Source organism: Culex pipiens, chromosome 2 (assembly GCF_016801865.2).
Source record: "Culex pipiens pallens isolate TS chromosome 2, TS_CPP_V2, whole genome shotgun sequence".
Classification (NCBI taxonomy): Eukaryota; Metazoa; Arthropoda; class Insecta; order Diptera; family Culicidae; genus Culex; species Culex pipiens.
In genome coordinates this window covers 181,367,880-181,392,549 of record NC_068938.1, presented here as the reverse complement: position 1 = coordinate 181,392,549, position 24,670 = coordinate 181,367,880, and the positions used below count along the sequence as shown (strand labels likewise).

Sequence of the window (24,670 nt, the reverse complement as noted above, 5' to 3'; positions counted from 1 at the left end):
GTATTTACAAAAAAAAATGTTTATCAATTAATCAACAGGATAATAGGATTTAAAGTTTTATTACAATAGATGCTTTGGTTAAATTTAATTACTCGAATATCGTCCACCATGATTGACAGTCCACATTCTTTAATCTCGAAATTGTCCAAGTTCATCAGCCTCCTCAATCTACAGAAGGGACTCTCTCCTTATTCCATTTCATCATTTGGGTGACTTTTCCTCTTCCATTTTGAAGACCTGCCCGCTGCATGGTCCTACCCTAACATTTCGCGGAAAAGCTCGTTTGCTTTCGTGAGCTTTGATGTATGAAGCACAGTCACGTCTTCGTCGTCTTCTTGCAGTAACACGACTCAAAGACCTAGAAGCGAATTATGCGCCCACACTGTCAACGGGCAAAGGGAGTGGCCACCAAGAAGAGGGGCAGGAAAAAGTGGCAGACCATATTTTCCCACCACCACCCGAAAGGAAAAAGCGCGAGAAGGGTCCTCTCTCCCCACTCGGTTATTCAAGTTTCACTCAATGAGATGGGGTAAATTGAAAACCACCAGTCGTGTGGCCAAGCAGCACACTGTAAGCGGCTCAGCAGTGGCTTCTGATTCTGGCTCTCTGGAGTAAAGGTTGAAGTGAGTTATTTGCTGCGTGGCTTCATCAACCAGGAACCTGGACGCGATGCAGGGTTGAGTTGGGTGTTGTGGGGTGGTTGCTTTATTTTTTAATTAAAACTTTGTTCGTTTGAAATCTGTTATCTTATTCAGAGTTTCTCTGAATTAAAAAAAAAAGATTTTCCTCGTGAAGAAATATTAGTTTTGAGATCATTTTATCTCTTATAATGAAAGCAATGTTCTTGTTTTGGACAGGGGGTGTCCAATAGCGTGGTTCACGGATACACGAAAAAGACAAAAGTGTTCAATTTCGATTGCATTAACCGGAATTTTAAAGTAATATTACCCGAGAAGCTAACCCAAAATTTGAGCTTATTTGGTAAAGGTTTATTTGCTCCAGTTTTGATCTGAAGATAGCATGGAGCTTTAATTTACTTTGGAGAATTTTTTACATATTCTTAGAGAAAATTTCCCAAAACTCTGTCAAATTTTCCTATTTTTAAGTTTCTTATAGGTTTTGATCGCAAATATCCCAAAAATATACTGGATGTTTTTTGGAGTTTACTTTTTTCGGCAAAATTTCAAAACGTGCTCAAAAAATTAAACTTTATCTTTTCGGGATCAATTCCTAGCGCTTTGCGATGTTCAACAAAGTTGTTGCTCGGATTAAAACCTATGAGAAATCTCTAAGACGAGAAAATATTACCCGTTTGAAAAAAAACCTTCAAGAAGAAGAGTTAAAAAGTGAAAAATAAATCAATTAAATTGATTGACATTCCGTTCTAACTTCAGATCAAAACAAGAGCAACTAAAACTTAACCAAGTAAGCTCAAATTTTCAGGATAGCTTCTGGGACTATAGTGTTATTATATTCCGGTTGATGCGTTTAAATTGAACATTTTTGTCTTTTTCATATATCCGTGAACCATTTTTTATATTTATATTTTTGCTCTACCTCGCTAGAAGTTATTTTAGAATTTACTTATTAAAATTATCTATATATATAAAAAAAATTCGACGGTTTTGTTCGAACGCGAATCAATTCAACATGGAACATCAGATCGAGGTGTTCTTTGTTGCGTTGGGTTCGTATAAGTCCAAGGAAGGTTCTTACGCCAAAAAGTTACAACTTTGGCCACTCTGGAACCGATTCCGGAAAATATGCAGATTGTATGGGAAAAGTTACGTAAAATCAAATTTTGATCACAGGAGGCTGAATAACCAAAAAAGTTAAAAACGTCAACAAACGGAAAAAGGCAGAACGAAATTTGTCGGGTAAGGCTTGTTTCTCATAAATTAGATATTTGGACTGTACATATTTAACCTAAAAAAAATCAGAACCATATTTCTATTCTTCTTAATCTAATCTAATCTAATCTAATCGAACACAAGCGCAGCCAGTCCGAAGAAAGCATCCTGGAAGAACTTGCAGTTAGATTACGCCTCAAGCCCTTTCTTGTCTATATTAATAATTGCAGTACATCCGAGTAACCCCAAAAATGTACAGCAAAAATTAAAGCGGCCAGGCCTACTGCGTTGCATTAACCGCAGAGACAGATTCTGTGAACGGACCACATTTCACAGAATCAACAGGGGAGGAAGGATGCGTGGACATACCGTACCAAACGCTCCAAATAAGTTGGGCGTGGTGTGTTAGTGTAAATTGGCAATTATTTATATTTTTAGGGGGGAAGTGGAAATGGGGAAAATGGGGTTGGGGGAATAGGAAAGTGGGAAAGGGGTAGGAGGGTTATTGAATTTATAATATTATATTATAATAAAGGGGAATATAGTCAAATAGAAAATAATGATGGAAAGCTCACAAACTAAATTCTGGAGAAAGTCACTTTTTTATTAAAACATATTTGAAGTATTTATTTATGAATTGCTGTCGGCTGTGTTTTGTTTAAATGTGTTCCGTTTGATTTTAAATTCAAAAGTAAGCATTTCAAAATATGCTCAGAATTGAAAGGGAGCAAACAAAAACCATATTTTAAGTCTGATTTTCGAAGAAAAATATATCTTAAAATTATTTATAATATTACACTTATGCTAACAAAATTTCAAAATGTCAATAAATTCATGATTTTTTTAACTCTTACGTTACATATCGATCTGTGGTCTCAAATATCAAAATTTGTATAAAGATCAAAAAGTCATTATTTAATTAAAAATTAATTATTAAACGTTATTGTATTGCATTCTTGATTTTTGCCTTTTATTTTTTTAATTTGGATAGAACTATGTCTATACATTCCCTATGTCATCAATAGTGTTTCCATATAAGCATCCATAAAATTTTACATCATACAAAATGGGTATGTAAATGTATGAAATTCTTTATTTTGAGAATGAATTCACTGATCGATTTGGAGTCTTCGGAAAAAAACTGAATTTTTAAATTAACTTTTTATCACTAAAAGTTAAAATCCCAAAATACGTATTTTTTTATTCTTTTTATTTTTTATTTTTTTTAGAGCTTTAAAAACAACTTTTGAGCCAAAGTGCATTATCTTGTTTCAAGAATATGATTTTTTGAAAAAGTGTTTTTTTCCAATATCAAAAATATGATTTTTTGAAAAAGTGTAATTTTTTAATATCCAAAATGTTTTAAGTCAACAAGTCAAAAAGAATATTTTTGTATGCTAAAGCAGATAAAATTTTTATTAAAATATTAAAATAACCTTATTTCAGAATTCAAGCCCAACATTTAAAATTATGAAGCAAAAAATATCACAAAACAGTTCATACATTAATATAGTTATGTTCCTAGCGAAAATTTGTTAAATATCAATGAATTTAACAAAAAAAAATTCGATCTGTGGTACCAAAATAATTGTTCTACAATGTAATAAATAGAGAACCATCAATTGTAAAAGTTTATGATTCCGATCGTAGTAATCGGTGCGTGCGGGCGCGAAAAGTTTTTGCTGCGTCATGTTTTTTCTTCGATTCAAAATTCTTAAATTTTTCTGATAATTTTTATTTTGTTATTACAAATCAGTGAATTTACGGAAATTCCTTTCTCCGTTCCGGTGGCCATCCATACCGGTAGTGGCAATAAGAAATGTTTGGTAGCTTCGGTGAAATTTTTAAATTGTGACTCACGGTTGTCGTCAGCGGAAAGGAAGAGACAGCGGTTCTTACTTGATCCTGCCCGAATCCAGTGAACAACTGCTTGAGGAATGTTTTCAGCAGTCCCATTCCGAAGAAATGCTTCCCGTTTGATAAGCGCTGAGCACGGCCACGATTCCTACCACCAGAACGAATTGGCCAAGGAATGACCTTCTATCGGGTGCTGTCGGGTGGTTCAACTTGATGCTGTCGATCGTGCAGAACCAGAAGAGCTGCAGGAAATGCATTCCATCTAATTCGAAGATTCAGACGATCAAATGGACTGAAGCCCAAGATTTCTGATTTGGTGAGATCTTTCCTTTTAAATATCAGAAGATTCTTTCATTTACACTGACATACACACATTTCATTTAAGACAATCCACGCCAATATTTCTATCATTTCAAAAGATTGAAGTAATCTGTTGAATATTTCTCTATATTGATGTCTTTTGAGGAGAGTCCAATTTGCTTCTATCCTTATTGAATGTATCTTATTCCTGATATTCTGTTCTTCTTTTGCTCTTCCTACCATCTGTCTCTTTTATGTCCTTGTGAGGGGATCATCGATCCATCCGCATTGACGTACTATCTTTTCATTTTCTTCTTATCTTTCTTCTTTTTTTCATTGTTTTTTTCACACTTACTACCAGTCTTTGTGAGGGGATACTGAGCTCGATTTGCTCTCCATCCGCATTGACCTGTTCTCATCTATGATTTTCCTTTTTATTAGTAGTTAGAATCAAAGCCGGGGATCGGGGAGGGAGCATCAGGGCAGTGGACGGTATGCTGTAATGGCGGAGATTGGATGTAGATAGTGGAAGACCAGAACTACGTCACAAGGGGAAAATGGTTTAGTAATTGTACAATTCTTAAGGATTGTCCAATTACTACATCTATTGACCTCTGTCAGTCTCCAGCTGTCTGCCGCGCCCTTTTAAGCCCCCAACAGGGTGCGAGCCCTGTTTTTCAGCTTTGTCAGACTTTTTTCGGAGTTATTGGAGGTTACTGTCGGAAGGAGATTCTCTTCCCCTGAGGACACCGTGAGTGATTTTGCTTGTTCGCGTCCAACCACCCCCTTTTGGCCCTTCATACGGCAGTAATTTGAAGATGCTCCCTTTAAGTCTGAGCCACTGTAATTCTAGGCAACCGCTACATAGGTCATCCTTGTGGCCCTGTTGGTTATCACATCAAATCAAATCAAAAAATCAAAACCATCAATTGTAAAAGTTTATAGCATAAAATTTTAAATTTGCGGCAATATTTTTTTTGCCCTCTGACTTTTTGGGCCATTTTTGAAAGGGAGAGGAGGGAAGGACAAAAACTAAAAATAAAATTTGCAAAGGCCTAATGAAGGAAAGCCACTCTGAAAAGCTGTAAAACGTTCCTATTTTTTTCACTGAAGCTTCAAAAATTGGATAATTGTGTTTCTGAGATACAGCCTCACCAAGAATTCGAATTAATGAAAATGAGTTTTTCTAAGTGTCACTTAATTAGCTTTTATTTTTTAACTGACGATATCTCTAAAACTATTCATTCGATTTTCAATGAATACAAAAAAATAAGTTTTGTGACATTTTCTTATTCTTCCAATTAACGTGATTAATTTTTTTTTAAATTTTGTCTAAAATATGAAATGAAGAAAATTACCTAGGTCAACAATCTTTTCAAATTTTATGCCTGATTAAAAACTTTAAAAAACAAACTGGTAATTTTTGTTTTGTTTTGATTTTTCTAGTTCTTCAATGTCAAACACATTGTAATGGCCAAAAGCCCAAAAATCAAAACTTTTTTAGATGTTTTCGAAGTCGTGTAGTTTTCGAAGCAACTCAAACTACTCAAACTACAACTCCCAAAAAAGTTGCAAAAAAGTGCTCTTTTGCATTCTTCTTCGTCAAGCCAAAATTTTCATTCTTTTCGCATTCACCATCCTTCATAAAGGTAATAAGAGGCAAAATTTGATCCTTCCGTATCCCGGAATCAACGTCAAAACGGTCGCCTTATGATAATCAGTTCCGCTACTCAGAAATTCCTCCAGAATCAATCTCTAACTTTTCGGGAGGGGGGCCTTCTTGACATTCAAATCCCCTCCAAAAGCGTGTACACACACATGACTCTTTTGATTTTTTTTTCCTCGGGAGGGTTCCAAGGACTTCCAGAGGGACTTCCTTAAGCCGGTACGACACACACGTCGCTTCGGGTACAATCAATGTGTGCTCCAAGTGCTCTCGAAAATTGAAGCGAAAAAAAACAGGGCCCTTTTTCAAAAGTGTCCTCCATTTGGCTAGACAAGGAACAAAGAATTTTGTGAGAGCAAGAAAAAAACAAACAAGCCGAAACGTGATGGAAGAGGTGGATAAGCATGAAAGAATCCCTCGCGCAAAGATCCTTTTCCCGGAGACACAGGGGGGAAAACCCGCACACACCCCTTTTGTTCTGCACCGATAAAACTTTACATTTTGAATGTGTGTGATATCATCCATCACCATCATCGTCGGCTCATTCAAAAATTCTGCCTTCTGGATTTCGCCGCCGCCTTAGATGTGCCTTACACGACGACGTCAAATAAGGCATTTTCCGACTCGCATCACATTCACACAAGAAACGATGATGATGTCTGGTTGGAACAAAACAAAACAAAAAAAAATGAATAAGTCACAGACATGTTAAAGAAAAAAAAGTGGAAAACGCACTCGAACTTCTGCTCACACAACCGGCATGACACGCAAAAGAAGGAAGCAATTTTCTTTTTTAATTAAAAAGAACGAGTTTGAGTTTTCCAGGCAGAATGTTAACCATGATGAAAAACAAGTGAAAAATGAAAAACGAACTTTCATTCCAGCAGAACGGAAAAATAGAACCGCGACTTTGACAGTCACAGCACACGTGGTTGACTGTTGTTGGACGACTCTTTTAGGAGCCGCCGCGCAATGTTTGCAATCAGCCAGCCAAAGTCATCGTCGTCGCAGGTTGGCGTGTTTGACTGTGAGGTTTGTCGTTGGTTCCCGAGAGGGGGAAGATGCAAAGCAGAGAGAAGCCATCAGGCTGAAGAGAGGTCGAGGAAAGAGGGAAGGAGGGATTATGGAGAAGATCCTCTCGAGCGCATCAAGATATGACTTCATTTGTGCCAATAAATGATTCGCGTGTGTAGTGTGGTGGACTTTTTTGGTATCATCGTGGTGTTGGGAATGGGTTTACAAGAGTTTTGCGAGCTTACATTTTCATGTGAGTTTAAGAGAACAAATTTAAAAAGTAATAAAATAAAAAAAGTGCAAAGTTCAAATTTCGAGATGTTGTTTGAATTATATTTCAAATCGGCTTAAAAATGGTTGTTAGTTCAATCTTGAAAATCTCATTTGATTAATAGTCCAGTCTCAACTATCCGAAGCCTCGATTATCCGGATTTTCGATTATCCGAAGTTCCATTATTCGAAGGTATACAAACCTATATACAAATTTCGCTTCGGATAATCGAATGAAAAACATTTTTTTATGTTTTTTTTTTCTTCTCTTAAACGTCAAATTTCAGTTCTGCGACTCCATTGTAATAACATTTCAGTGGTTGATTGCCTATTTAGCAACTAAAGACCTTTTTTCAAAATTTCACAATTTTGGCCGCCATCTTGGATTAAAAAGTTCTAAATTTTTTTAAAGTTGTTAAGTTCGACATGTATAGGTCATCGCTGAAATTTTTAAGTTATCGCAGTTTTAGTGAAAAAAGTTGATTTTTTGCCGATTTCGTCATTTTCCTGGTTTTGCGCGTGGCGCGTCGAAAAACTCAGTTTTTATTTTCAAAAAATCATATCTCGGAAACGTACGGTTCGACATCGCCAATTTTCTGATATGATATGTGAAATTTTCCGAGGAATCAGATAAAAATATTTTCAGACATAGGCTCTTTGGTCCAGACACGGTCAAAACGCCATTTTTAGTATTCATACGACTTTTTCAAATGTTAAGCTAGATTTTTGAAACTTCTTACTACTTTTCTCAACTAGCCAAACTAATCACCTTTCTTTTGCGTCTAAGACAGCTAAAATCGGATGAAATGAGGTATGATTTTTTGAAAAAAGTGGTTTTTGCGAAAAATGACGAAAATTGCAATTTTTCGAACCACCCTAGCACGATGTAGGTCACCCTAATGGCAAAACAAAAAAATACGGGTCTAATTATTTTGGCCAAGGAACCCTCAGAAAAAATTTGAGCCCGATCGGAGAACTTTTTTTCGGTTTAGGCTCTTTTCAAATGGAATTGCTGTATAACAAGAAATAAACAGAATTATAATATATCCATATATTTTCAATATGAACCTACCGTGAGTTTGAAGATAAAGCTACACTGAAAGCCCGACCATGGTAATATTAAGAACATTTGCTGCTTATTAAATTAACTGTGGCTTTTTGGTAAAAGTAAACGCAAATATGGTAAAAAGTACCACAAAAAATACGTCTGTGCGTGTTCTCAATTTAACCCTACAATATGGTAGCAACTACCATGGTTGGGTTTTCAGTGTATACTTACAGTATTACAAGCATTTTTCAAAAGGAGAAAAATGTTACTTTCGAGAATCGCAGGGATTTTAACGTATTTTGTATTTTATTTAAACTTTTTGTATTCAACTCGAGTCGAGGATGGGGTGAGCGGGGTCAAGTCAAAGTCAATCATAAGGACAATTGGATTACGAAACAATCAAAAAACATTGTTACAGTTATGCTCCTGACAAAAAATAGCAAAATATCTACGAATTTATTCTTTTACGTCATGTTTTATCTTTTCAAACAAGTTACAAAATTATCTGTTAAAATAACTATTAATAACCAGTGTAAAACAGGGTGGCCACCACCGGAAACATAAACCTTTTAGAAATCAGTAAACAAAAAAAAAAGCAAAAGAATAAACTCATTTTTTGTATGTATTTCAATGTGTTTTTTTTTCAATTTTTTTTAAACATTTGGTGTAATTCACAAAAAACACTGTTTTTGGTAAAATCAATCAATGAATTCTTTAGGACAAATGCTTTAATTTTTTTTTTGCAAACTTATAGTTTTATTTCAAAAGATCCTATGATACGCAATGGAAAATCCCATAGCTTATAGCAAAAAAAAAACTCTTGAATAATTATTTATTGATAAGTGTGATTTTTCGCGATTTCACGGAAGCCGCGTAATCCGTGAAATTCACCCCAGGCATTGAAATTTGGGAAATACCGTGAATTACCGCAGAATTTGAAATATTCAATTGATAAATCGCTACTCAGTGCATTCAAGCTTTTTTTTTATTCAATCATTTTAAAAGATTTTTAACAAACATTTTAAAAGCAGCATCTACAATAATTTTTTGAAGATATTGTTCATTAGAATTAGAATATTTAACAAAAGGAAGATAGTTTCTTTATTCCACAAATTTCTATAAAGATTTAAAAAGAACATTAATCAATACTTCTTTGAAAAAAAAAACGCAAAAAATAGCTTTATTATTTTTAATTCTTTGTAAAATTTATTTTAATAAATCAACGATAATAAACAACGAAGAAAAACTTGCATTTTGGTATTTTCAATATAAATTTATGTTTTAATTCAATTGATTAGTAAAATAATACATATTAAATTCATATTTGTTAACCATTTTGCAGTGTATAATATTTTTTCCTGAATTATCAATACATGTAAAACTGCTTTTTAACAAAATTTTGCCTGAACCTGATTAAAATACTAAAACTTCCCTATGGCTGAAACTAAGTAAGCAAAAAAATCTTGGAGATTTGGATTGAAAACCGACCAAAAAATCTTCGTTTACATTGAATGCTTGCGACTTTGTAAAGCTGTCCTGAGAAATGAAGATATGAAGGATATGATGTAATATGTGTAATTGTATCAATATCGCATAGATTGAGGTAAAATTACTTCTGAAAAGTTCTTCACCGTCACATTTTTTAACCTCCCTTAATTCTACTCATTTTACTGTGAATTGTTCCACATATTCTCGTATAATTTGTCAAGCAAAGAAACCCTCAATTTGATATCCCAAACACAGATAAACCAAATCCACTCACCTTTTTCCCTTAAACGCCAGCAGATACTTTTTGTTCGCCGGAAAGTTGTTGCTCGCCACGAAGCCGGTGTTGCCACCGCGCAGCGGAAACTGCTTGTGAAACAGCGGAATGCTCACGTCAAAGTTCGGCCTCAACGACTGCACGCTCATACTGGCCTTGGCCAGTATCGCCATCCCGGGGTCAAACCCTAGGCCGTTCTCGTTGTAGTCCGGCCACGTTCCGGAGTACAGGTTGAAGATGATGTGGTTGCGCCCGTTGTTCCAGTGCGGGAGCCGTTGGAGCCTCGAGGGGACATTCCTAACGTAGTCTTCACTTAGGGAGTCCCGGTCCAGGGTGTCTATTCCTAGCACGAATAGACATGCCTTCTCTGGGTCTTGGGTGTAGTAGCGGCTCTCCTGGATGGCGGAGATTATTTTCTGGTAGTTTGCACTGGTCGGGGGAGGCGCTCCTAGCGAGTTGAGCGGTTCCGGCGGGTACACGTAGACTAGAAAGTTCCGATCGGAACACTTGCTATAGTCGAAGCAGGTCTCCATCCGACAGGTGTGGAACGGAGTCGGCTGGAAGTCCCCGATGTATTTGGACTCGAACAGGGGATGGGCAAACAGGCCGTCGTCCGGTACAGTGCTTGGACTTGTGGCGGCCGGATCGTCCGGGAACTGGTAGTGCAGCTGATGATATGGCGGTAGTTTGGAGGGATTCCGGCGGACGCTGATGGCGAACAGCTTCTGGAGCCATTTGAGCCGGTACCCGCCAAAGTAGCAATACGCCAGAAAGGCGCAGCAGATTATCACCAGGATGTAGCGCTTTTTAGCCTGCATTTTGTGGATATGGCTTCGTTTTTGGGGCAGTGAAGTGACCCCCAGGGGTGCTGCTCAAATATGTATTCCGGGCAGAGTTCTATCTGCTGCCAGTATTAATAGTTAAACATTGCATTATTTATTGCAGCATCCTCTCGACTGGACACCGGGACTTGCCGGGCTGGCCGCATTTTCACACAATGTGCCGAATTTTTCACCATAAAGCAGACCAGATCGGCCTATTTACACATTGATAAACACAAATCTACAACACTTTATTTGCTCGTTTTTATTTCATAGCTTTTTTACGGATAACATTTCAATTCCCACAATCGCCGATCTCCTATGCTCTTTTTTATATCACTATAGCTTTTTACAAACAGAACCACACAAGCAATTTCACACTGTTTTCCTCGCACTATAAAACTGCATAACATTTACTTTACACATCACTAACTCGACACATCCCAAATAATACAAACCGCGCCAATCGAGGCACGGCGATTCTTTTTTGTTTAGAAACACACCAGTATTGATTTTTAATCCTATCCCCGTTCTACCCGAACCCAACTCTTCCTCTTCACCGTATTCCGACCCTATTTTCGGTGTTTTGTTTACATCCCAGCAGCGGCGACGGCCTCAGCAGCAACATCTACAGCAGGTAAACAGCTTAGTATTAAATTTGTAACAATAACATCTAGTCGATTTCCGCTCCCTCTCGTAGCAAAAATACAACACATTCAGACATCACAAAACAAACAATTCCCCCTGCCGCGGTAGCAATCATAAAAACACGTCCGCTCCTCACGGCGAATCAAAACAATACCGCACACGCATCTTGTCACACACGGTTTGACGTTTCTCTGTTTACAATCCTGGAACGCGACGATAAAACATGACTTTTCTTTTGCTCTTAAACGCGATTTTAGTGGTTCTTGACGTTCCGGAATGCCCAGCTTCGCCGTGCAGATTCTTCCGGAAGCTAGACAGCACTCCGCTCCGAAACCGGATGTGTCACATTCCTCTCCAGGGTTACACGTCACACCTAGCGGATCCCGATGTCCTGCTCATTCTCTTCACACGAATCGCATTAACCGCACGCAAATCTAATTAATCTCTTCCAGGTTTCCCACCCTAGGATCCGACGACGGCGGCCATCCCGAAAACACACAGACAACAGTGGAACCGTGTCCCGTCCGGATAGTACGCACCGACGACGACGACGACGTTGCGACAGAAAAGACGAACCGACCAAGACTGAATCGCGCACCCTGGCCAGCACGGAATGTCAAACCCAGCGCTGCGATGAGTCTAGGCGACGACCCCCGCAGCAGCACATGACCCGCCGTCCTCTTCTTTCCCACGCGCGCCATAAGTCATCGCCGGAGCATCATCTTCGTTCCGGGTGCGATGTTTCCTAGCGAGCACGCGTTTGTTTTGGTGCCGTCGCAAAGGCGTTGGTGGGTGGAGCGAGCGAGATGGAAGCGGAGAGCGTGAGAATGACAGGTAGTGAGAGAGAGAGTGTGTGTGTGAGAGAGTGAGAGAGTGGTAACGGTATTGCCAACTGTGCGGCAGCGTTGTTGTGACAGATGGAGAGAGCGGTGTTTTTGACGCTTGAAAGCGGAGGTGTCAGATTTGAGTTTGGATTGCGGAGAAGTCGTTGAAATTGGTAAGTTGGACGGATAACAAATGATAATTAAATTGTTTTCATGGTAGGCTTTATGATGGATACAATGCCACGGACCAGTAGCAACATAATTTGCTTTGCAAAAAGACAGTAAATACCATTTTGGCTTGCCGATTCACTTCCCAGTCAGAATTTTTGCTCGAGCTTCAAGTTTATTTGGCTGAAGAACAAACCATCGAAACCTTTTCTGTTCGTTGCGGTTTTACTGACTTTAGGAAAACCCTGCATCTACAAGGTATCCTGCACCCACTACAAACTATACTACAAACCAGATTGGAGGAGCATCTAGCCATGAATGTGTAAAAGGCTAATGGGGAATTACATGAAAGCCTTGTCCCCCATTTCAGGTTAGCAGTAACTGAGCACATCATAAAGAAAAAAGCATAATAACAGAGCATAGAACAGAACACCGATGAAGTCTGCAAAGGGTAGACGAAATACGTATCTGTCAAGATATTAAAATATACAGCGGAACTTAAAGGAACAACACGCCTCTTTGTTTTCACATTTCTAATCACACATCTTAATGCAAATCAAGTCTTCTTCAAACAAGCTGTCAAATAGGGCGCTGAACCATTTTTTCAAAAATAAACGAAAACGAAAAAACGAAACTATTGGCACTACGCCCCCCGGGGCATGGCCTTCCTCTAACGTGGGATTTCTGCTCCAGCGCCTCTGACGAGACAGGAGAAACCGGGACCGACGTTTTACTTCACCATCCGATAGAAGCTCAGTGGATAAGGCGGGAATCGAACCCGCGTCTCATAGCATCATCGGGATCGGCAGCCGAAGCAGCTACCCCTGCGCCACGAGACCCACAAAAATAAACAACCAATGCAAAAAGTTCGGATTACGAAAAAATATGAGTTTGTCGCCTGATAAACACAAATGTCATAGGAGTCTCCCAATCTATAAGTTTTTTGAGGAACGTACACTGAAATAAAGAAATAGTACCAAATTCCTTTATTCTAGGAATTTTGCCTCTTTTCCTTATTTAGTAATCGGGTATTTTGGATTACTTAATAAGGAAAGGAGCCAAAATTCCTAGAATTTAGGAATTTAGTACTTTTATTTTTTTTCGGTATATGATTCGCAAGAATACTCAAAAATTATAAATTCGTAGCATGTTTATTTCCGACTCTGTTTCCGGCCGAAACATGTGTTAAACCGATTACTCCAATAATTTCCACAGTTTTAATTTTATTTCCCACAATTAAAACTGCGAGTCTGTTAAATCATACAAAATGCACGAACCGTTTTAAAAATGTCGCAAACACTCTTTTTCCCTTTACCTCAAATGCTGTAGCAGCAAAAAAAAGTAAGCTGATTTGCATTGAATATGAAAGGATGCCGCAATCGAGATGGAAAACGGAGGAATAATTTCGATTCTCACGTGAAGGTCCATAAAAAGTGCTTATTTATTATTCCGACCATTTTTAAGAGCTATCTTGTGGCTGCCAAATCAGTTTTTTGAGGATGAAATAAAAACAAAAGAAGCAAATATATGTTTTGTTGGTATGTTTGTTATTGCAATATCAATGAATGTTATTTTTTTGTTATTTTGAGATCATTTTTCTGTTAACAGAACCTGACTCTGTTATTTTAATAACCATCCAAGTAACAATATTAGGTTATTACCGCCTGATTGAGATGCTCTCGCAGAGAAATTTTGAAGGAAAATGCATAAAAAACATCAAGTTCATTTCAGATTCCAATCGGAAGGTTAGTGAAATTCATCATTTGTTTGCAATTAAGCTGACAACGTATGTTAGTAGCATTGTCATCACTGAATGGCATAATAGTTTGGTTTGGGTGTAGAAATTAAAAATAATTCCGCTGTTGGTTTTTGCAAACATTTTTTTTTTGTATTTATTTACAATAAATATTGTCAATAGTGTAGGTGTGGGATAATTCATCTTGTTAGTGTATAAATTACGCACTTTCAGAGCTGCTTCGCGTACCACTTGAATAGTTATAACAAAAAAAAACGAAATAAAATACTCTTCAACAATCAGCCTAAAACGGGTACTCACTAAATAAAGTTTCGCTAAACGAGATACATTTTCGATGAGATGTAGTACGTACGTGTTACCTAAGTTTTTTTTCTGTTCTTTCGTGTTTAAAATTGAGTCAAACTTGCCTTAAGTACTATGTTGTTCTATAAGTTTCATAAACTACTAAACTATTCTTGTTCTGCTACTCATCGTACCTCCCTAACAGAAAGAGAGTTTCTTTAAAGGCACATGTTCGAAGTTCTCGCTTCTCTTTGGCACATCATCTTCAACCTGAGGTTCCAGGCGGTTAAACCGCCGAGACCGCACCCTGGGCGTACAGAACCGCGTCGTGTATCGTGGGGAAGATGTGGAACCCGCCCTCGCCGATGGACTCCGCGTGCAGCAGCGTGTCGTACACGTTGTCCGAGGGGTTCGCGATCAGCGTGGCGACACCGACGGCGGCCATTTCCTTCTTGATCTCGCTGAACGTCTTGCAGGCGGCGGTGTCGATGTGGGCCACGCTCGACAGGTCGATGATGACGGTTTTGATGAGCTGGAGACCGGCGCCTTCGCCGGCGGCGTCGTACCGAGAAGCACGGTGGACGAGACTTTGGTCGATGCCGACTTCCTTGGTGAGGGCCCTCTTGAAGGTGGCCTTGCTGGCAAAGTTGATTGGGCCGCTGTACTTGAAGATCTTGACGTGGGGCACCTCCTCGGCGCGGTGATGACTGCCGATGTCAACGTAGATCGCGGTCTCCGGGACCGTTCCGAGCAGGCTGTAGTAGGTCTTCCAGCCCTTGATGTAGAGAGCCACCAACGAAAACAACACGCCGACCAGCAGACCGATGTCGATGTCGATGATCACCACGCTGAGGAAGGTAACGAGCCAAACGAACAGCTCCAGCGTACCCTCCAGGTGGAACTTCTTGATGTGCTTGACCTGCCACAGCATGCCTTTCAGTGCGACGAAGATGATCGAGGCCAGGACGCAACGTGGCAGTGTTTCAAAGTAAGGTCCTACCCACAGCAGCACAACAAGGATCAACATGGACGAAAACACCCCGGTGATCTGAGTCTTTCCCCCTGCCTGATGCTGAATCAGCGATCGTGACAGCGAACACGCCGTCGGAATGCACGAGAAGAACGATCCAAAGATGTTCGTTGCACCCATCGCGATCAACTCCTGGTTGGCACGAACCTCGTAGTTCTCCTTCTGGGCGAAAATCAGTCCCATTGACATGACGATCGAGTAGCTGACGATGGTGAGTGCGATCGTGTCAACGGCAACCAGCTTGATCAGTGCTAGCGGAGGCATTTCGGGCGCAGGTAGACCCACGGGAATCACCCCGACCAGCGTAACGCCAAAGTTCGGTCCGAGTCCAATAAAGTACGACGCGGCGGTACCTCCAACGACCACAAGCAACTCCGCCGGAATCGGGAACTTGCATTTCTTCGAAGCCCACGGCTTCATGTACTCGTTCATGAAGATCATAAACAAGATCACAATCGTCGAGGTGTAAACGGCTGAGAGATTCGAGTTTGGGACCTGCTCGATTATGTCCCGCATCGAGAAGATGTTCTTGAAGGCACCCTTATAGCGGGGGATCGAAACCCCGAGCAGGTCCTTCAGCTGGCTGACCAACACGTGGATCGCGGCGGCCGTTGTGAACCCACTGACCAGAGGCTCACTCAGCAGTGCGGACAGCGTACCCAACCGGATCAAGCTCATGACGATCTGCAAAAAAAAAAAAGATAACAATTAAACCTCAAAGTTCATCAAAAGCAACTCCAAAAATCCTCACATGAAAACATCCCGCCACAAACGACACCGCCGTCGCGACCTGAATGGGCGTGTAGATCGGTTCCGTCGGATCCGCCGGTGGTAGCAACGCGTCCGTCCCATTGATCACAGCCGGCACAACCGTCGAGTAGGTCGCCACAACCTTAGCGGTCATCAAACTCACCACCGCAAACGTCCCCACTGAGATGTGCCTCGAAGTCCCGAACACCGCGTACGTCAGACAGTGAAAGAACGCCATGTACAGGCCCACGTTGGCCGGAACTCCCGCGAGCAGTCCGTACGCCATGCCCTGGGGGATGTGCATGACGGCGGTGGTCACCCCGGCGGTGATGTCCCCCATGAGGTCGCGCTTCAGCGAGTACTTGGGCAGCCATTGCAGGATCGGGATGAAGCCGAGGAACGTCTGGAAGCAGCGGAACTCGCGCACCGAGTTGACCAGCGATTCGGCCGCTGGGGATTGAATGGGTAGGGGAACGAAATGATCAGTTAGATAGCATCGATTAAGGCGGTCGTAAATAGCAACTTTTAACACCTTCACCGGTGCCATGTGGTGCAGTGAGAGGGGGTTTCACAAATTGGCTAATAGTAGTTATATCAACGGCAAATACTACCGGCTAATCCAGACGATTTCAAGGGTGGTTTTAAGTGGTGAAGCAGGTCCGTTACAAGTGATTGTGTAGCAGAATGCGGGGAATCCACGCTAATAACATGTTTTGTTCATTGATGACAAAATCCTTATTTATATTCCAATTTATGTACAAGGTCATTTCAAATTTAACATCATTTTTGGTCTAGGGCTCCTCAAAATCAATCAAAATAACAAAATTTAATATAACATTTTGATTCCATGTATTTCAAAAAGCTTGATGTATGATATATCGACGTCGTCGTGCTATCTTGTCGCACCCGCCATTTTGACGTTCCGAGAAAAACGCGTTTTAATGTTTGACCTTGAATATTCAAAAACGAGAGCACGCAATGTAAACAATAACAAACACGTTTTGTTTGGCTCACCATTCTGTGCATTGTCCCAAAGTTTGGTTGAAGTTGGTTGCTGGAGTCCCGAGTTATAATTACAAATGTTTACGGTAGTCTAGCTTGTACGTGCGACAAACGCATCCTGACTTTCCTGGCCTGAAATCCCTTTGGCCTTTTGTCGCACTTACATCAATTTTCATGAAGTGACAAGATAGCACGACAAGATTGAAACTACTTTCATATGTAAAGTGACAAAAATGCACGGAGTTTTTTCGGTTTTTGTTGAATATCTCAGGATTGAAATCGAATTTTGGGGATCTGTGAAGGTCAAAAGGTGAGGCATTGTGAGCTGCACAAAATGGCGTTCTTAACTCAATTTGGCCCAAAATGCACGTACGACAAGTTAGCACGATGGCGACGATATGCTACTGCCAAAAATTGAAAGAAAAGAATAAAAATCCAGGAAAATATACTCTGAAATTGTACGTCTCTTTCAGATCTACGATTTCATACTGAAAGTGTCCCATTTAATTAAAACTGGAAAATAAAACAGCATCAATTGTACACAAAATAATTTTACGTTCAAAGTACATTTTAAATATATTTAAAAATGCTTATAATAAGGAGTTAAAGCAAAACCAGAAATTAAACAAATTTTCTCACTTGCATTCAATTTTGTCACCAAATAGAATGAGACAAATTTGTTCAATATTTAAAAAAACATTTTGCCAGCTTCATTACCATTTTTTGGTAAGAAATAAAAAGGCGAAAATTGTTTTTTTCCAGAGAAATTGAAGAAATAAATTTTAGACTTTCATCTTTCATAATTCAAAACAAATGTAATGCATATATTATTAAGACAAGTGTTTATTCCAACTTCGCTGTTTTATAAAAAAAAAAACTTCATCTTAGTATAAACATCATTTTCTGTTAGTTTTTAATGCATTTGAGTTCATTTTCGTTCATGTTCTCATAACTAATGAGGTGGATAATCGCATATACGTATGAGCTTGACATTTCGGTCAAGTAAGTTTCTATACTGATGCGCGACATAAAAATTCTCAAAAAAAAATGCAAAATTTATTATATATCCAGGCCTTTAACACGCAGCAAAATCATATTTCAACCCGAGCAGACGGAAATAACTTGGGAATAACATTTTTTGATATTTGAAAATACTAGGCCAATAACTTTCAATGTTATGTATAACAAGATTTGTTATTCGCCGTTACGATTTTTTTGTTATTGGATTGTTATTGTAATAACAGACTAAAAACATTTTACGTTATTCTTCGAACAAATCTTTGTTTTTTTTTGTGTTATTTTAACAACTAATCCGAACATCCCAATAACAGTTGGAGGTATTCTTCCAAAACAAAAAATGTTATTCCCAAGTTGTTCTGGCTTTCAATCAATATCAGACCGATAACAAATTTTGTTATGATAACATAAACCAGGGGTGCTCAAAGTTTTTGAAGGCCGGGCCAAATTTGAAGCTCAAATGAGCTTGCGGGCCAAATTTACAAAAAAAGGTTGTTAAAAAAATAAATTACGTTATTTTAATGTATAAGATTACATTTCTGTTTTTAAAAAATTGTCTTTTCAAAATAATAAAAGCCACAAAATAACGGGTTTCTATCGGTATTGTTGATTTTGTTGTTTCTGGTATATGAAAAAAAAAAATAAATTCATAGCTGAAAGTACTTGTGTTTTCAAAAAAAAATAAGTTTTGTTTTTATATTTCGAAAATGGTGGTGACATTACATGTTGAACAATTCTTCAATAAGTAAAGTGTGGCTAATGAAAAATTGCTGAGATCCAGAATTTCAACATTTCAATGAATTTTTTTTTAAGAAAATGTTTTAAGCTTCCGTATAGTTAACCTACAATCATTATTTTTTAAAAAAAAACAACAGCATTTATTTATTTCATCGAAAATTCACTAAAATTCAAATTATTTTTAATAAACTCAAACATGCTCAAATGATTTTAAATGCGAAGGAATGCATATTTAATTAATTTCAGCCGAATGCACTTAAATTTCTTTTTTTTTAAGTTTTTTGAAAATATATTTTTGCTCCTGGTTTTTCGAGCCATTTTTAAATAATGGTGGAGGGTTGGGTTGATCGACGAAAGCTTTGTAAAATATTTGCTGCAAACTTGAACCTCCGATTTACATATTTTGTCTGCCTGAATCAGTTGATAGTCAATCAGATTCGCTATCTAACTGTAATGAGTTCGAATCCCTAAGGAAGTGCAATGTAAGTTCGAGGGTCAGTTCATAAAAGGGTCAATAGAAGTCATATTGACCAAATTAATAAAGAAAACTTTTATTTTTACAACTATTACAGAATTCTACCTAAGTCAAAATTGAACGTTTTTTTGATATTTCTAAAAATGTTTGATGAAAGTTTTGACGATATTTACTAGTTTCATACACATTGAAACGTGTGAAATTGTTTTTATTATAAAATATTTTGAACAAATTATCTGTATCCTAAAGTGGGGATCAAAATATTGATAAATCATAAGTTTCTTTTTATTAATAAAAAAATAAAAAAGACTAGCATATAAAAGCTTAAAATAAACCATAACTTTGAAAAAGTGTAAAATCACTTTACAAGTGGTCAACGGGCCATTTTACATGATCATTCAAAATGGGTCCGCGGGCCATAAAATATCACCTCGCGGGACACGTTTGGCCCGCGGGCCATACTTTGGGCACCCCTGACATAAACTGTTATTGAGCTCTTATGCAAAAAATGTTTTTTTTTTTTAAGAATATTCCATAACACTTTCTGTTATTTTAACAGCATTTGTTATTGAAATTGCATGAATTTAGTTATTACCGCCTGTTCGGGAAATTAAAGAAAAAACAAAACTGTAAAAGATTTTATATGAAGTTTTCCTTTTCAAACATTGAAAATCAAAGCTTATTTGAAATCAAAGTATTTTGAAGTCAAAATAGGGTAATTCTCTACCAACTCACACGAAATCGGGAAAAGTTGCCCCGACCCCTCTTCGATTTGCGTGAAACTTTGTCCTAAGAGGTAACTTTTGTCCCTGATCACGAATCCGTGATCCGTTTTTAGATATCTCGTGACGGAGGGGCGGTACGACCCCTTTCATTTTTGAACATGCGAAAAAGAGGTGTTTTTCAATAATTTGCAGCCTGAAACGTTCTACAAAGTTGTAGAGCAGACAATTACAAAAATTTTGATATATAGACATAAGAGGTTTGCTTGAAAACATCACGAGTTACCGCGATTTTACAAAAAAAAGTTTTGAAAAAGTTACTTTTTGCGTTTCTCTTTGTTTCGTCGTCCGTGTCTGTCGCGGGTGACCATGAACGGCCATGATCGATGACGACCAACTTTTTCAAAACTTTTTTTCGTAAAATCGCGATAACTCGTGATGTTTATAAGCAAACCCCTTATGTCTAAATATCAAAAGTTTTGTAATTGTCTGCTTTACAACTTTGTAGAACATTGTTACACTCTAAAAAATAACCCTGCAAAGTTAGAAAAAACACGAAATTTTAAAATGAAATTTTTTGTTTTAAATGAAAAAATGACCCTTCTGGGTCAATGTAGATTCGAAAAGTACATTAAATTTCCCATAAAATGACATGTTCCAAAAATTTTTACAGTCGAGTAACGGAAAATGGGAGGAGCGAGTTGTGGCGCTATAACCACGGCAAATAGTGTCCAGGGCATTCGTGGAAATACAATGTCCCATCCCAGAGGGTCCCGGAGTACCTAACCTTCTTAGCATGGTGCTCCCAACGAATACAACCAAAATCTCGGAGCGTATGGTGGTGTGGCCCCACGCTTCTTCCTCCCCTGTCGATTCAGAATTGTGTTGTTGTTCGAACACTCAGTGCTCAAACTCAACCCAATTACGAATCATCTCTGCGATACGGCTTTACGCAGTAGGCCTGGCCGGAAAATGGGAGAATTTTTAAAACTTTGTTAGTGTTTTTTTCGATGAAAAAGACGTTTTTTTTGGAATTCTGAGTACGCCATCAAATTGGGCGTCTAATTTTACATAAAAGTCCCTTTGACACCAAATTTCTATCTCATCACCGTTTCAGGCTGCAAATTATTGAAAAACACCTCTTTTTTCGCATGTTCAAAAATGGAAGGGGTCGCACCGCCCCTCCCTCACGAGTTATCAAAAAACGGACCTTGGATTCGTGATCAGGGACAAAAGTTACCCCTTAGGATAAAGTTTCACGCAAATCGAAGAGGGGTCGGGGCAACTGCTGTGTGAGTTGGCGGAGTTACCCAATAAAAAATAAACTGTAATAAACATGATAATATTACATCTGGGAATGAGTACATATTTTATAAGTCGGAAAATTGTGTAAAACACTTAAATTTTTGAATATACCTCTTTAGCGATTTAATGTCACTTTTTCAGTCTTAATTAAGGTTATTTTACCTCATTAAAGAATTAATTTTAAAACTTTAAATTTTTCACCTTAAAAAATACATTTTTTGGACCACATAAATAATTTTATTTATAAAGTGTGCAGTTTGTTCATTCGCAACTAATTTTTTTTTTCAATTGAATTGTATTTTTAAGTTCAATTTCCAGTATTTCAGTCGATGGTAAAATGTCGCAAAGATAATTTTTTTGAGTCAGGTTTTTTAAGCATTATTTTTAAAAAAGTAGATCCTTTATGACAGTTGAAATGTGTAATTTTACCTATAAAACTGTGTAAATTCACCGCTATTTTAGTTTATTGGCACTTTTCGAGTCGAAATTATCGTAATAATACATCATAAAAGAGGTTATATTAAACATATTTTTTTACTGTAAAGCATTGAATTAAATTTAATTAATTGAATTTATTTACAAGAGCTTTGAAAACTTATTAAGTTTATTTAACCCTTTATTGTCTTTATATTTTCAAAATTCCTGAAAATGATTAAGAAGTAATTTTTTACGTAGATTGAAGCCTATCTAGTGGTGAAATTAAGATTTAGAGGTCTAACAAATTTCAAACCCCTTTATTTTTGTGATAAGCAGTTGTTTAATTGTTGCTTAATTTAGCAACATTGAAACATCATAATTTGTATACCAACAAGTTTTTTGGCTATTTTTTTATTTATGATAAATTTGTAAATTTCAGTGCCTTGGAATTGAAATTTCTCTTTCCTAAAGTGATTTTTTTTATAGAAATATTCAATCGTACACATTAAATGCTTTTTACCGAACTCGGAGTTTAAAATTTGGTAAAGTTTAGATCGGTAAACCGTCTGTCAAAATAAACAAAAACTTACCGATAATCGGTACACCCAAACGGCGGTCGCATGATTTTGATGCATGGCAGCATGAAAGTATATCAGAATCTGCATGAAAACTGTCCTCATGCATTTTTTGCGATATAGGGGGATGGCGTCGCTATTTTTAGACCACGTTTTCCACTTTTTCTCATCGAAACCGACTACTTTATCGACTTCATTTTGCTGGGCGAGATAGGACGCCGTCTATTTTTAGACGATGACTCAGCACTTTTACACTCTTGCGCTTAAAAAAACCAGGTGGCAGCACGATGTAACGCCATGTCCCTATAGGGGTATGACATTTTTGCCCGTTACCGACAATTATCGACATTACCGACGGCAGATTGATTGTATTGCAGAAAAAAAAACCTTAACAGAACGAGGATTGAACCATCAACTTCTAGGTTGCTGATCCGACACGCTACCACCGCGCCATGGACGCTTGATGAATGGTGAGGGACAGAGCGCGAACATAATGTTCTCTCTAGATTGTTGCTCGGGAACGCGCCAGCATTCTATGTGTTGGTGAGAACTGCAGATCGCTGACGTGTTTACACGCGGGCAAAAATGATCTATGGGCTTGCTGCAAAAAATGTAATAAAATATAACATTTTCTGCAGCAAATTCACTGTTGCACATTTTGAGATATATTTTTCGTTTGGGTGTAGTAAGATTACTTAATTACAGAATTTTTGTTCATATTTAAAATAATTAAAAAATAACAAAATGATTTTCAGTTTACCGAACTGTTCAGCAGTTGAAAATGGGTAAGATATATCGAATTCGATTTAAAAAATCCAAACTCAATTAGATTAAAAATAAAAACAAAATTCCTTGTGAGACAGCAATCAAAGTTCCTCTTTGGAATTGATAACTTTGCTCACGCAACACAACTAATTTGTTTCCATATCAATCTTCAATAAATTCGTCATTTCACCATGATGACCCGGCCCAAAAAAACTTCCCAGAAGTGATTAGAACCCCCCTCTCCAAACCACTATTCTCTTCAACTATTCCCAACAGCCCCCAAGAACACTTACGCGTCGGCTTGACCCGGTCGTACTGCGACAGCTGGTTGAACTCCTCCTGGTGGAGACACTGCCTCGTCACGAGATAGCTCAGCTCGTTGTACTCCGGTTTCACTTTCACCGTACTGTGTTTGCGATTAGAACAATGAGACAGAACAGAACACAATCGGTCAGACATTTTGAAATAAGGGGAATGGGGGCGTCCAGATCGTCCAGAACTAACCTAGCATCCGAAGAGGTTCCCTTTTGGTTCAGCATGATGATTTTGTTTCTCTTTTTGGGACAATTTGATTTGCGTTGATCAATATCTCTGCTGCAACTTGATTGGTTTGTCCCCCCTCGTTTTTTTTTTCCTTTTATTTTTATTAGTCAGAATTAAATTGCATAACAACAAAACAAACAAACGCGCGCCGTTTCGTCAGCAGTTTCCAACGGCGAGAAATCACTGAACCCGCAGGTTCTTCTTCTGAACACTTGCTCAGCGTACGAGCAGAACACCAAGCGAGAAGTTCAAGTTACGAGGAGTAGCAGCCGGAGAACGCGCGTTCGCTCCGGTTGAACGCGTGAACACTACTGTGGATCCGAAACAAAACAACGAATCAACTCGTTGGCGATAAGGCTGACGACGATCGTACTTGCAGCTATTAGTATTAGTAGCTGGTGACGATCGGTTTGGCTTGTTTGGTTTTGATCACTTCCGAGACGCAACCCTCCTGTTTACGAGGAGGCACTACTTTCGCGTAGTAGACTAATCGGCAGTTTTTGTTGATACTGTCGAGACCGGTGTCTGGCTCGTAAATTTCGGACGATTCTTAACGGAACTTGACAGTCCTGGAAGTAACAGAGAGACAGAGAGAAAGAAATTCGAATTAGATAAAGAGGAACTGGTGTGCTGTACGTAGTATAAGGAGGTGTTTTTAATTAGAGGATAAACGTATACTAGCGTTCGGAGATAATCTCAAGAGTCATCAGAAAATAACATGTGCGGACAAGGTCGTCTCGAGTGGTTGAGCGGAAAAGCTCGCTGTGCTCAAATGCTGGGATTGCTAATCAATCGGTAGTAGAATTGAAAGCATCAATCTATTTATTGCTTCTCGGTTGCGAAGTTGAGAAGATACGTTGTATTGAGAATTTACAGTTAGGCCGTTACAAATATTTTTTGAAGTTTGTGTCCCTAGACTCTGACTAAAGTCGAGGTGGGAGGGGCAAAAAATAAAAAAAAAGATATAAAAATTTTAATTGCGAGCCATGGTTTCAACATTTTTATGAAAAAAGTGTTTGAAAATGCATTATACACCTGTTCAGTTGTTTTGTCATCATATTTTCT

At 38.3% G+C, this 24,670-nt stretch overlaps 2 protein-coding genes across 2 annotated transcripts in view; both read right to left on the bottom strand.

The window, feature by feature from the left end:
* The window catches only part of LOC120429091 (exostosin-1), a 411,287-nt gene extending 400,449 nt beyond the window's left edge, over positions 1 to 10,838 (bottom strand). The window contains exon 1 of the mRNA XM_039594256.2: positions 9,768 to 10,838. Within this exon, the coding sequence (XP_039450190.1) occupies positions 9,768 to 10,585 (818 nt within the window). The 5' untranslated portion in view covers positions 10,586 to 10,838. The remainder of the gene's footprint in view (positions 1 to 9,767) is intronic.
* Positions 10,839 to 14,090: 3,252 nt separating this feature from the next.
* Positions 14,091 to 23,701, bottom strand: LOC120429284 (solute carrier family 26 member 6). The gene is made up of 4 exons (XM_039594509.2): positions 23,567 to 23,701; positions 23,356 to 23,468; positions 16,048 to 16,496; positions 14,091 to 15,980 (listed from the first exon to the last, which is right to left on the bottom strand). Exons 1-4 carry the CDS (start codon positions 23,599 to 23,601, stop codon positions 14,553 to 14,555), a joined length of 2,025 nt encoding a protein of 674 aa, XP_039450443.1. The 5' UTR covers positions 23,602 to 23,701; the 3' UTR covers positions 14,091 to 14,552.
* Between the last annotated feature and the right edge of the window lie 969 nt (positions 23,702 to 24,670).

What these genes read in the sequence shown, in the direction of transcription:
- LOC120429284 (XM_039594509.2), bottom strand. Translation starts at nt 23,601, where the DNA reads ATGCTGAACCAAAAGGGAACCTCTTCGGATGCTAG. An exon ending in CGACCGGGTCAAGCCGACGC is followed by an intron (nt 16,497 to 23,355) that starts GTAAGTGTTCTT and finishes TTCAATCCCCAG; the next exon opens with CGGCCGAATCGCTGGTCAAC. An exon ending in TTGTGGCGGGATGTTTTCAT is followed by an intron (nt 15,981 to 16,047) that starts GTGAGGATTTTT and finishes TTTTTTTTGCAG; the next exon opens with ATCGTCATGAGCTTGATCCG.